The sequence below is a fragment of the Drechmeria coniospora genome, chromosome 02 (assembly GCF_001625195.1).
Source record: "Drechmeria coniospora strain ARSEF 6962 chromosome 02, whole genome shotgun sequence".
In the NCBI taxonomy this organism is placed as follows: Eukaryota; Fungi; Ascomycota; class Sordariomycetes; order Hypocreales; family Ophiocordycipitaceae; genus Drechmeria; species Drechmeria coniospora.
Genome location: NC_054390.1, coordinates 7,207,066 through 7,220,172, shown reverse-complemented (window position 1 = coordinate 7,220,172; position 13,107 = coordinate 7,207,066). Strand labels below are relative to the sequence as shown.

The following is a 13,107-nucleotide window of genomic DNA, read 5'->3' as shown; positions in this document are numbered from 1 at the left end:
TCTTTCGCGACAGAGGTATATGTCGTTTCGATGACTGCAAGAATTCGGGGGGAAGGACAATATGCTGTGGTTGGGTGTCAGCGATATGTTGGGAAAAGATTACGGAGACGGGGCGGACGAAGGATGCATACTGCGGAAGATTAGACAGAATGAATTTACTTGACGCAATGAAGGTCAACCAATGTTCACTAGATTCTTGTCAGGCCTGCTCAAGAATCTAATCATGAACGCAGGGTACACTGGGCAGCATCTGGGCAGCATCTGGGTTCGCCCGTCCTCCTGCCTCATGCGTGGCCTAGATGTGGCCTAGATACTCGCCGTCGGTGGCTGGTTAGAGAAATACTCACAAAATATATGGGCAAAGCGACAATAGCGAGGTATGTTCGAAGAAAAATGGAAGTAAAAGAGCGACTGGAGAGACAATAGACGGCAACGAGAGTGCTTGGAACAATACGGGCGTCGTCGAGATCGGTTCGAGGTGGGCGTCGTTCGTCACCAGCGAGCGCGGACTCGCGGGGGGTTCGTCGGCAGGCAGTCAGTCGTCAACGGGGGGTCTGTCGCGAGAGCCTCCGAATCAAATGCCGTCCGAACATGAACAGTTGAGACGTCAATCCGTCGTCGCCTGTGGGAGGTTGTCGAAGGAGGCGGATGGAAGTAGGTGACTAAGGAGAGGACGGGGGGGAGGAGAGGAAGGCCGGTGAGGAGAGCGAGTGAAGGAATGTGGTAAGGAATCAAACGAAGGGTCGAGTGAGCGATGGAAACACGGCAGTGGCAGTGCGGGTACGAGGACGGACTCGCATAGGGTAAGGGGCGCGGAGCAGCAGGCAGAACGGGTATGAGGCAGCAGAAGGCCCAAGGCGAGGGAGGAGTCCGTCCGTCCCTGCTTCTGGGTTCCGCTGATTCTGGGGGGAAGAGGACAGTGCGACAGCCGCCTCCACCGGGCCCAGGACGGGACTCGTATCGGACTAGAGGGCTCTCCAGTGGCACCCGCGGCGGGGGGGGCGGGGTGTTCACAAACGGCGGTGCCGACGTTCAGTCCGCCAAGTTGAACAGTCGTGTTCGCGGGTGATTAATGCGGTTGACGAGAATGGGGGCCACGCGTTGAACACCGACGAGGAATGGACTTGCTGGCAGTTCGCGTTATGGAGATACGAGCGGGCTAACGGACGCCATGCTCGCCAGTAGGGTGGGTGGCGAGGGGATTCGTACTGTCGGCAGCCAGCGGCGGTGCCTATGCGGCTGCACAGCATGCGTAGGTGTACTTGTGCACGTACTGTACGAGTGCGGAGTACCGCAGCGGTGTCCCGAGCAGGGAGTACATGTACTGTACTTGGGTCATGAACAAGAACGCACCATTGCACCTGCGGGAACCATGACGCTCCGTACAGAATACACCAATGTACCGCAAGTGCGTGCAGAACACGGAGTACCAGTACATGCGACACCCATGCAAGTACGGAGCCCTCCGTACCTAGTACGTATACCGGCGCAGGAGTACAACCAAGTAAGGTACCCTAGCGACCCAGTTCGTGTTTCAGATTGCCATGGGTGGGCCGAATCTCAACCTAACGGTGGTCCCCTGGCGCCGCGGTGGCGAGGCACCCCTTGGAAATTGCGCTCGTGGCAGGCGTCCGCCAAACCTTCGTCGAGGACTAGCCACGAGTGGGTGCACTTGTGCCGATGCCACGGGCCAATTTCTCAGCACCTACTGCAGCATCGCGTGCCTTGCGCAAGGAAGCCATCTCAGCTCCTGCTGTCCGAACAGTACTCAGCAAGCACATGGTAGGAACTTGGGAGATACCAGAACTAGCGGTACCTAGGGACGCAGCGCAGCACGTGGAGGTACCTCCACAGTACGAAGGTACGACCAAGTATGATCAAAGGGGAGAGGAGGGGGGGGCAGCACATCGCACCTTTGAGGTGCTCAATCTGCCACGGGTGAGGACACGACGGTAGACGGACGGATACTTCACCTCAAAGTTCAGGAAGGTTCGGGGGGCTCGGTAACCCCCCGAGCGAATGTGTACATGTGCGAATATGATTCCATTCGGTACTGACTGGAAGCTCGGAGTACGGAGCATTATTAGTGAATATCAGTTTTCCGTCCATGTGTTCCGTAAGTACTCCGTACACGTACTGTACGAGTACTGCACTTTCCGGCCAAGGACCTGGTTGGAGGGGACTCGGCAGCCACTCGCACGGATGTGCATGGTGCCTGTCACTGTCTGGGTGGGAAGGAGGGCGGGCTGAAGAGCGGACTGCCACAGGAGATGCGGCTGCGTGATTGGCCGAGCCTCGGAGCCAGGGCCATCTCGCAGCCCCTAGCGCCACGGGCGAAGGCGCAATTGCCCCACCAAGAAAGATCGGAAGGAGGAGCGGAAAGGGGAGACCGGTGGGTTCGATCTATTCGGCCCTCGATTTCGTCCGTTGCTACGGAGTAGTAAGGATGCTTGGCAACCGACAAAACAGTGCGCATTTGCGGCATACACATGGTACGATTGCATGACCTTTTGCTGGTCAAACTTTGGCTTGTCACTTTTTCATCCCCCTTGCTTGCCGCCTTCACTCATCACCGTCGTCGTATTGCGATCAGCAACCTGCCCCTACCTACTACACCCACATGCGCAGGTACCGCGGGCGCATTGCGTGTACGGTGCCAACGAGCAGTAGAATTCATACAGGTCGGCCGGGCCGACGGGTACGACGACGTTGGGGGGGGGGGGGGTGATACGAAGCGAAGCCACGTTCGTCGCTCCCGGTTCTCCGTCACCTGAAGCTCCGTCGAGCTCGTGCCGGGGGCGAGTCGCAGGGTGCATGGGCAACTTCCAGTTGGCGTACGCATCCTTGCCGATTGCTGCATTGCGCGCACCTGCAATACCTGCGCAGCCGGTAAACGCACTGGAACAGACGGTGGCTCGCCAGGAAACCCTTGGTGCTGAACTCGGTAGGAGGTGTGCACCTATTACATGCTCCCCACGCCTGTCCGGACGGTTCACTGGATGTCGGCCCACCTGGGTGACCTGCCGTCAATGCTGCTGCTCTTGTTTGTCTTTCCATGTCTACAGTACGGAGTACACATCTCGTTATTCCTACGTCTACGTCAATACGTACAGCGTGCATGCATGCATATCCATGCACGCAATTAATTCCATTCACATGCACATATCACACGTACATGTGTCTGTTTGTGCAGCATTTGTTTCTGCTCGCTATTTCTTCGTCCATGACACCAGCAACGCGTCGGTCGCGGTATGCTGCCACGTACGAATCCCCGTGCTCCTTGACGCAATGTACGGCGGTGCCTGGTACCTTGTTCCATGAACAGGTGCTGCAGGTACGAAAGAGACGGCTGCTGCTCGTGCGAGATGAGGTGACACGGAAGCCGCGCTGGGTCCTCACCGCCCGATCCGATATCAGTCCAGGAACGTCGGACCGTCGTACCCAGGCCACCAACATCACAGCATGCTCAGACGTCGTTGGCCATCTCCAGCGGGCGACCCCGGCGTCAACGAATGGTATGGATGGGCTTCAGCCTCCCCTCCTCTAGCCTGTCTCAGAGCCTCGCTCGGCGTATTCCTTCATCCCACACCCGGCACACAGTGTCAGCCTACCGGGTGGCGGTACAGGCAGTCCGTCGCCTCGTGCGCAGGTGCTGCACCAATATCCGGATGTACTGTACCAGCAGGAGAGTGTACCGCACCTGCACCGTACGGACGAGGGAGAAGTACATGTCTAGTGCTTGAACGTGTGCATGTACTTGCCAATTTCATGCGCCAAGGTACGGAGTATTACTCCGTGGCCTGCCTGTAGCGTGGAGGAACGAGTCCTGTAGAACTGTGCAGTGTTCGCACATGTACTTATACGGCACATGCGCAACAACTCCGTACTTTGTGCAAGTATTATTGCATAAGCGTGCGCATGCACCGCACAAGTTCGCACGAGGTACCGAGCACGTGCACACGTCATACGTACTTGTACTCCGTACACCCAGGTACAGTATCAAGCGCTCCTCTACGGAGTACGGAATCGGAGTACTGATTCAGGTACACGAGAAATCCCTGTCAAGGCTTCGCCGCAGGAGGGCTTTTCATGTACTTACTTAGGTAAGTACATCCAAGTACAGGTACGAACGGCATGCACGAGGAAATAAGTATTGTACAGTACAACTACTGTAATACGGGGTGCTGTGCTTCTACCAGCGGTACTGGCATCCGTTCCATTGCATCCCTGACGAACAACACCCTCGGGCACAATGACCTGCCAACCCTCCTTTGTCGCGGTAGTCCACGTGGATGGCGAAGCAATGCCGACTTGTCTCAGAATGCCCGCATTGTCTCTGCAAAGTGCAACCGGCAGCCACCGCTTATGGCGCCGCGGACGGACGTCTGCCAAAAATACCACGGCGCACGTAATTACATGTAATTACATGTACGCCTGCACGTCGGTGTGCATCATCTAATACTTACTTTGGTAGCCGGTACTTGTACGCAAGCGCAGGCACGGTACGGAGTGCTGCACGGAAGCATGTACAGTGCATGTGTGGTAGGTAATGGCTGTAATACAGTACTCCGCTCGGTGTACTCTCCTCGTTGGTTCCTGCATTAGCCTTGCACAATTCGGGAGTCTAGAAATACAGTGCATCTGCTAGCATACTGTACATGTAGAATATCTGCTAGCAATACTAGTACCTAGTCGTCGCCATGGCGCCACCTTTCGATTTTTCCTTTTGTCATTACCGTCGGCCGTTGGCTCACACGTCGCATCTCTCGCGCACACGGCTGGTGCTAAAATGGTCGGGACCTGCCTGTCTTTGATGTTCGGAGGATGGCGATGACGTGCCCCGAAATCAGTGCCAACGGTCGGTCGCGACCCGATGGAATGCGGCGAGGAATGCACAGCGCTCATCGTTCGGGTTTCAGCCAGAGACAGTGAGTGACGGGAACCTTGTGCTGGTGAAAAATGGTCCTTGACCAGAATCATAGGTCGACGATCTCGACGCATGAACATGCTCATCCGTCCTTTGCTCCAGGCTGAGACACCGGGAAAGACCAGCCATCTGTCAAGTCAGGGCATTCCGGCACACCATCTCGACATTCACGAGCCCGTCAGCCTCCCTCTTGGCACCCTACGGTACTCTCACCACCAAGCAAGCCATGGGAAAGATGGCACTGGTCCAGGTACGGTGCAATTGCGTGTTTGTTTCGCTCAGCAGCCCTCCTCAAGCCTTTGACGCCAGGTTTAGCGTCACGCCTGCCTAGGCACCGCCGACGAATCAACGGCGAATCGAGTCCGCACAGCGACGAACAGCCGTCCTCGTACATTGCACGCATCGTGCTGCACCATTCGCGGGGCCTTGTCGCAACGAGCCAAGGACCGAATACAGGCAGGGACGAAAATCTCGCCATTTGAATGATGCCACTCCCGTCTCTCGAACGCAACGATGGACTGACGCCCGTTGAAGGCTTGTTCTCTGAACTCGTATTGCTCTGTACGCCAATCACTCGACGCATTGCCAGTGGGTTTTTTTGGATTTATATCAAAGATTTTACTGCTGCCAGGTCGAATCAACAACAGGGTCACTCAGCTTTGAGCGACTGGACATATCCGACTGAGTTGGTATTAGATTGACATCGGCGAAGTATAAATTGAGTTTGGCTCGTCATTGTGACGCCCCTTGCCGTAACCCCACTCCGCGCACCACCTCCCCTCCGATTGGCCGGGGCAGCCCTTGGTCAGCCGGTCGGCCACAGCTCATGCGATGCGCGTTGGAACAACACTCCAAAAAAAAAGTCAAGTGTAGGGTACGCCGCATTGCGTGACATCTGGCCCCTATGAATCTGATATCGAGGGTCTTGGTACGACGGAGTGATTACGGGGTGCTCCGTACAAACCCCAATGATAGGGATTGCTCTGGGTTTGTGTTTGGGTTCCTTTGAAATCTCGCCCCTCTGGGACACGTGGTAATAGGTCAGGGAGTGCTTTCATCACAGGAGCATGCGTACGGTACGTGTACGGTACGTGTGCTGGTTCGCCTCCTTTGCTAGGCTGTGAACACCGCACCCCTTGCGTCGTTTCCAGCACTGACTGACTGCATGCATGTATGCGTTGGGCGCGACCAAATGGCCTCCCTTGAAACGGCACACGGCCAGCCAAATTGTTGAATGATTTTTTCTTCATTCATTGTGCCGATGATTCTATCTATTTTCATGGGTGTTTGACCGTTTGTTCGGATGGAAGTCAACCATGCTGGCATCATGCATCGCCCTCGGGTCGTTCAGTCCGTTACTTGACTTGTCCGCAGTTCGGGGCCGCAATTGTCAGTCACTGGTTGACTGGCTGCACGAGACGATGGCGTTGCCAGTATCAAATCAACCCAAATCAAAACCCTGTTGTTGCAGCCAAGCTTCGTGCATTCAGGCAGCTTCGCTTCACATTGCGATGCCGATAAACTGGTGCTTCTTGTTGCTCGGAGAGGTCCTCAGGGCAAGCCATCACGTGTGCCACCTCAACCCGTAGACAGGCTCAGCCAGCCTGTGACTGCTCCGTCATGGAGGGCAATATATTTTCGGTCCATGGAATCATGTCGTGTGACGTGCTGACCATCCGCACCCATCGTTGGAGGTCGTGGCCTGGTCGCTACTGCAGCAGGTATTACGCGAGTGATGCCCAGACGACATGTCCATCCGTGACCGAAATACCTTGGTTGTGATGACACAAAGGACGGACCACATGTAGGACCGTGGATTCTCCGAATGAACCTTCTCCGCGCAGCATTTCGATGAGCCTTCACGAGTGCTGCGTCGCAGATAGGATATAAGTACTTTCCTCGTTGAGAGTCCTTTGTCATGATATAGGGTACCGACTTGTGGCTAGCCTGCCATGCGCCGAGCAGCGGCAAACTCCACAGGCCTTGAAAGCATGCGCGAAACACGTATACGAGTACGATACGGTGCATGGAATCACTTTTCCATGCGCTTGAGCTGCTGCTTGATCTTGGCGACGTTCATTGCGCTGTGTCTCTGACGGATACGTCGGCGCCGACTGGTGCAAGTCCGCGGGTGGCCGGGACTCCACGCCGATGCCGGTGCTATCCGCCGCTCACCGTTGATGGAGCTGCTAATTGCAGCTGTATTTCCTGGCTCGGACCCTTTGTTCCTGCTCACTTGCAACGCTCTACTCCGTGCACTGCCCAGGATTCATTCGTGCGCTGGAGCGATTTCCATGGTTTTCCCCTTTCATTGTGTTTATTCCGAAGCGCATCCGCGCACATACAAGTACGGAGCGCAACTACAGAGAATGGGCTAAAAGTGCAGGAGGATGAACGATGGTTTCTTTGGATGGGAGATGAAAGCGCCGGAGGGTTTGCCAGAGACGGAAGGTCTCCAAGCAAAAACCCACTCAGGGAGGAGGAAAGTGCAAATAGTAATCAAGCTAGGGTGCAACTGTGACTAATAGCAACAGCGTCGAGATTTAGGTTTAGCGTGGCGGTGATGGTGTGTTTTGCCTGTTGGATTTTGGCGCCAGCAATCTGTCGGGGGATGCCGTCGCCAACTCTTCTCCGTCACGGTGCCTAGTGTCGAATCGCGATCCAGAAAGGGCGTCGGACAGAGTCGGCCGTCCAAAGTACATTCCATCCCAGGTCATAGAACCATGGCCATGGCACGCCGACAGCACCTTTCGCTGTTGCTCGGGGTCGCCCTCTTCATCTTCTTCAGCATATCGTACCTGCTGTCCGGCCGCAATACCGCCGGGTTGGCCACGAGCGACGCCCGGTTCTCGCTCCCAAAGTCGTCCAAGGATCCGGACTCCGATGGCGGCTCCAAGTCCAAGGCGTTCAAGATCGAGCTGGACGATGTGCCAAAGAACCTGCTCGACGGTCCCTCGATCGCACCGGCGATGGATGCACCGACGGCCAAGTAAGCCAGCTCCTCCCACCCCTGCCCCCCCATCCCAACCACGGACCGGGGGGGATTCATGATTCACCGCTCATGCTCTGCAAACAGGGCCGAGCTCGGTCGCGCAACCTGGAAGTTCCTGCACACGGTAGCCGCGCGCTTCCCGGAGAAGCCGACCCCCGACGAGCGCAAGACGCTCGAGACATTCTTCCACCTCTTCGGACGACTGTACCCGTGCGGCGAGTGCGCGAAGCACTTTCGCGAGCTGATGAAGCAATACCCACCGCAGACGAGCAGCCGCAACGCCGCCGCCGGTTGGCTCTGCTTTGCCCACAACCTCGTCAACCAGCGACTCAAGAAGCCCGAGTTTGACTGCAACAAGATTGGCGACTTTTACGACTGCGGCTGCGGGGAGGAGGGCAAAGACGGGAAAGGCAAAGGCAAGGACAAGGACAAGGACAAGGACAAGGAGGAGAGCAAGAGCAGAACGGAAGGCAAGGGCAAAGGCGACGAGGAAGAGTTGAAATGAATGGCAGGCGAATTGGTCGCGCGCACACTGGGCACGAACCCCCGTGTAATCATACCGCAGCAGGATAGAGTTGGGCAGCATGGCGTTATCAGCATCAACATGGAGCTTTGTTTCTGGCCAAAGATCCATCACTCGCTGGCACCGGAACCAGCGCACGAACCGATGGCAATCCGTTGCCATTGTTGCAACTACCGAGTTACCCATCCCGTACGAATGCTCACTACAATACCGCACGACTACTGTATGGAATACTGCACAGTACGGAGTACTGCAGTGTACATGCCAGAATCAGAATCAGGGGTTGTTGTATATGCAATTCACGTGACCTATCACGTGATGTGACACGTCCCGCCTGCCCCGACGAGGTGCGTGTACCGGAGCTGCCTGGACATGAGCTCTGCCTGTCCCCAAGCTTCACTGGCATCCATCGACCTGGACGACCTCGCCGGCAAGCAAGAAAAACAACATCCTCCTGCCATACCGCGACCGCGCCCCTGCCGAAGCACAAGAGAAGCCATTCAATTCGAACGTGCCAACCTCGCACCCGACATTATGGAGTTTGGCGAACGCGGAGTGCTCAACGAGGGTGAGTGTCGAACTTGGGCGGAAGCCCCTTCACTGCCCGTCTCTGACTGCTGCGCCTAGATGGCATCCACGTCGACATGGACCGGCTGAAGAAGGGAGAGGTCAAGTGAGTGCAGGCATGATGCAGGAGCAGGCTTCGGGCGTCGTAGGCTGACGGACCAGCCTGGGAACGTCGATCATGGCGGTGACATTCAAAGAAGGCGTCATACTCGGTACGTCACGCTCATCAGATTGGCCGCTGCAGCTCCGGCACGATGCTGACCGGCCCGGGTGCAGGTGCCGATTCCCGGACGACGACGGGGGCCTACATCGCGAACCGGGTGACGGACAAGTTGACGAGGGTGCACGACACCATCTGGTGCTGCCGGTCAGGCTCGGCAGCCGACACGCAGGCCGTGGCGGACATTGTGCAATACCAACTCGGCCTGTTTGCCATGAACAGCGGAAAGCCCCCGACGACGCAGACGGCGGCGTCGATATTCCAGGAAATGTGCTACGCGAACAAGGACCGGCTGTCGTAGGTCGCCCGGCGCTTCCGAGACGGGGCCAGACGCTAACCGTCGCGACAGGGCCGGCCTCATCATCGCCGGCTGGGACGAGAGGTTCGGCGGCCAGGTATACTCGATCCCCCTAGGCGGGTCGTTGCACAAGCAGCCGTACGCGATCGGCGGTTCCGGGTCGACCTACATCTACGGCTACTGCGACGCCCACTGGAAGGAAGGCATGGAAGAGGCGGATGCCGTTTCGTTTGTCAAGGGAGCGCTGAGGGAAGCCATCAAGTGGGACGGCAGCTCGGGCGGCGTCATCCGCATGGTGGTGTTGACGAAGAAGGGGGCAGACAGACACCTGTACCTGCCGGACACGGACTACAAGCAGCGGCACGAGTAGGGGCAGGCTTGCTGCCTTGGCGCCATTGCCGGTCGTGAGGGCACCGAACCAGTCAGACGGGCGGAGGCGAAGGGAGGAAGTTCACGGGCCTCGAGACGAGACTGAATCGGAATGCCATCCTTTCCACATGAGCGGGAGTCGAACCTCGACGGGAACGGAGCGATGCTGATTTCCACCCGGAGCATGAGTTTCCACGGCCGAGATGTGCATGCAAGGCTGCCCGGCCGGAACGGCATGGCGGGGATCCGATGGTCGACGTGGAGAGGGCGTTGGGACCTCGCCTCCACGTGCAGGACGGTTCTGCGATCGATCGGCGCAGCGCAAAAAGCCGCAGAACCGCGTACGAGAGCAAGCAAGTCGCCGGACGCCGAGGCGGTGCGTTGCCGAGGCCGCTTGTGCCACCGAACAGGCTGCTCGCACCTCTGCGCAGACGTAGATACGCATAGCCTCCATGTTACGCTCGGGCAGGTGCGCGTGCGTGTGCTTGCGTGGGCGCGTACGTGTGCAGATCTGGTGGGCACGTGGTTGCCGAAATGAAGCATCTTCACTTCGCACCTTGATTTACCTACACGGTCGCGCATGCTGCCCCCGTTCCCGTGCCTTGTCCTCGTCAAGGTCCCAAGGCACAAAGGACTAGGCACCACGACGAGGCTGGCCAACAGGCGCACATTGGCATCTCCCCTAGGCTTGTGTTCCGTGGTGCTTCGCGGCGCCGTCGTCGGGATTGCGGCTTCGCCCTGCTTCGACGAACGGCCAGACGGAGGTCGCACTCGGCTCCTGCCATCGGTTGACAAGGCAGCGCGGGGGGTCGGTGGCGGCTGTTCCATCTGGCCGTCCTGGAAGATGCTGCGGGCGACGCGGTCGATGCGGTGGCGACGGCCATGGCCGAGGTGACGGTCAACACGGACGAGGTCGGATGAGCGGCATGCGAAGGGGTGTCCAGAGGAAGCCCTGGCGGGTACGACGCTAGGCGACGACGACGCTCCTGTTGGCCGGCAAGGGCTCGTCGTCGTCCAAGCCACCCACGGTGCGGATGCTGCCGAGGGGGGCGAGGGAGCCGCACGAGGACCCGACGCAAACGCTCGCGTCCCGGCACAACGGGGTGCCGTCCCGACAGATGCCGCCGTCGGACCTGAAGCGGCCTGCCCGCCCTCCTCTGGATGTTTGCGAAGGATACGGCGGGCGTGCGTGCCAGTTGTCGACGGACTCGCTCAAGCTCACGAGCAAGGCGACGCAGAATTATGACGGCGACCACCACGCCGCCCATCTACAAGGCCAGGGGGATCCGCACCGCCGAGACTATTGGGCGTTTGGACGTTTGATCGAATGGAGACGGAGACGGGGACGGGGATGTTCTCGGAGTCGGGAGGGGTTGGCGACGAGTCGATCCGGCCGCATCATCCGTCGACGCAGGCCGGGGGCGGCATCGGCCGTCGGAGGCGGGTGCAGACGGCTAGGGTCCATGTCCATGTCCATGCTGTGGGCCACTGCACCCATGCGGCGAGGCTGGGGCGGATGCTGAAGGCCAGAGTCGTGAGAGATGAAGACGAGATGTGGAGGTGGAGAGGTGGAGATGGAGAGGGGAGATGCAGTTGAGTGCCCCTGTCGGCGTTCTTGGCCGCTGAGGAGCAGTGGGTAAGGCGTCAAGGTTAGTGCCGGGCCGGCTGCAAGCGGACGTCCGCACGTGCTGGTCAACGCGTCTTGTTTTGCGAGAAGCATGGCGGCTTGCTGTGCTGATTCATTGCTTCCATGCACTTACTACCAGGAAGGCAGGTATATTGACGAGTTATTATTACCGTCATTTTGGGAGTGGCTGTGTCTGTCTACTTGCTGTACTTGAGTACTGATGCCTGGGACCCTCGATTACAAGTAATTACTACTGTTCGTACCAACGTAGTGCAGTGAGCGGTCGGGTGGTTGGGTGCACCGGTCAGGTGGTATGAGTTGCGCAAGTAATATTACTTGCAATGCGCCGCACCTACGGGCACCGTTAGGCACTGACCTTGGTAATTGCCTAGTACTACGGACGGAGTAGTATTATTAGTATCGATTCCGTCAACTCGTTGTCGTAGCGCTACCAAAATTGAATCGCCACCTTTTGTCTAGTGACTGTAGTTGTAAGTAGGTGTGCTGTAGATGTTGGTTAAAGAAATGCACCGTAGGTGTAGGCGTTGGTACCTACATGCACTGTAGGTGTACTGTACTGTAGGGGATAGGCACAGGTAGGCCATGAGGTAGGTACCTGGTTAGGTAGCATTCACATGTACATACAGTGCAGTGTTTGTACGGAGCACATGCACACAGCCACAGCCGTACCTGTGCCGTACCTCTCATGCGGCGAGTATGGAGCACGGCACTGCCGAAACCCAGACTGGGTCGACGGGTAATATTACAAGTAAGGACAAGTAGGTGTACGCCAGCTACGGGTACACAAGACTCGTGCTGTATCAAGTATAGATTACAGAGTATTACTGCATGTACCTGTACTGCACATGTGCGTGTCTAGGGTGCCGAGGCAGGTGAGGTCGTACATGTGCAACAGAGTCACCCCCCCCCCCCAGTCCAGAAGGGTGATTCCCACTTTCGCCACAGCCTACAGCGCAGTAATAATACCTGTACTTAGGGAGCATGCAGCACCTGTACTTGGTTGCATTTCATGTCCAACACAAGCACATTATACAAGTGCTCGTACAAGTGCATGCAGGCAAGCACACCCAGAAAGGGGGGCGAAGCAGGGCGGTTAGGGATGTCCGTCTCCGTACGGAACACCAGGATGAGAATGCGCGTACTGTACAAGGTCGGCCTGTGGTGCAATACCAAATTATCAGCAACGAGCACCGTCTCGCGGCACGCCACCAACGTTGCCTCGTTCCATCATCACTCGCGCGTCCTCAGCCGCGGCTTGTCACGTTGCCTCCCGCTTCTTCCACTTCGCAGCACGGTGTCTGCACGGCTCACCTGCACGGTGGCACCTGTTGCCCACCGACCTCGCTGATCTGCAGCAATACCATTACCTGCTTGCTGTAAGCAAGCCCTCGCAGGGAGGCACCTACAAGCACACTCAATGCCGCACGCACGTGTACTTAGCAGTGCATGTACTTACTTGCACACGCGAGTGTGCAGAGCAAGTAATACATGTGCACTGGACGGAATACGGAGTGTACTGTACATGTACACACATAGAAGTACCGGCACATCATGGGGTACGGA

The 13,107-nt window shown here is 57.5% G+C and overlaps 3 protein-coding genes across 3 annotated transcripts; 2 read left to right on the top strand and 1 right to left on the bottom strand.

Annotated features, from left to right (window-relative positions):
• Positions 1-7,650: 7,650 nt before the first annotated feature.
• On the top strand, positions 7,651-8,424 carry DCS_05096 (uncharacterized protein; the record flags this gene model as incomplete). The annotated part of the gene is made up of 2 exons (XM_040802402.1): positions 7,651-7,916; positions 8,004-8,424. 2 exons carry the CDS (start codon positions 7,651-7,653, stop codon positions 8,422-8,424), a joined length of 687 nt encoding a protein of 228 aa, XP_040657435.1.
• Positions 8,425-8,814: 390 nt separating this feature from the next.
• DCS_05095 (uncharacterized protein) lies at positions 8,815-9,897 on the top strand (the record flags this gene model as incomplete). Its single annotated transcript, XM_040802401.1, has 5 exons — positions 8,815-9,010; positions 9,070-9,115; positions 9,172-9,221; positions 9,286-9,526; positions 9,579-9,897. 5 exons carry the CDS (start codon positions 8,815-8,817, stop codon positions 9,895-9,897), a joined length of 852 nt encoding a protein of 283 aa, XP_040657434.1.
• Positions 9,898-9,978: 81 nt separating this feature from the next.
• DCS_05094 (uncharacterized protein) lies at positions 9,979-11,616 on the bottom strand (the record flags this gene model as incomplete). The annotated part of the gene is made up of 3 exons (XM_040802400.1): positions 9,979-10,407; positions 10,467-11,053; positions 11,307-11,616. The coding sequence occupies 3 exons, from the start codon at positions 11,614-11,616 to the stop codon at positions 9,979-9,981; spliced, it is 1,326 nt and encodes a 441-aa protein (XP_040657433.1).
• Between the last annotated feature and the right edge of the window lie 1,491 nt (positions 11,617-13,107).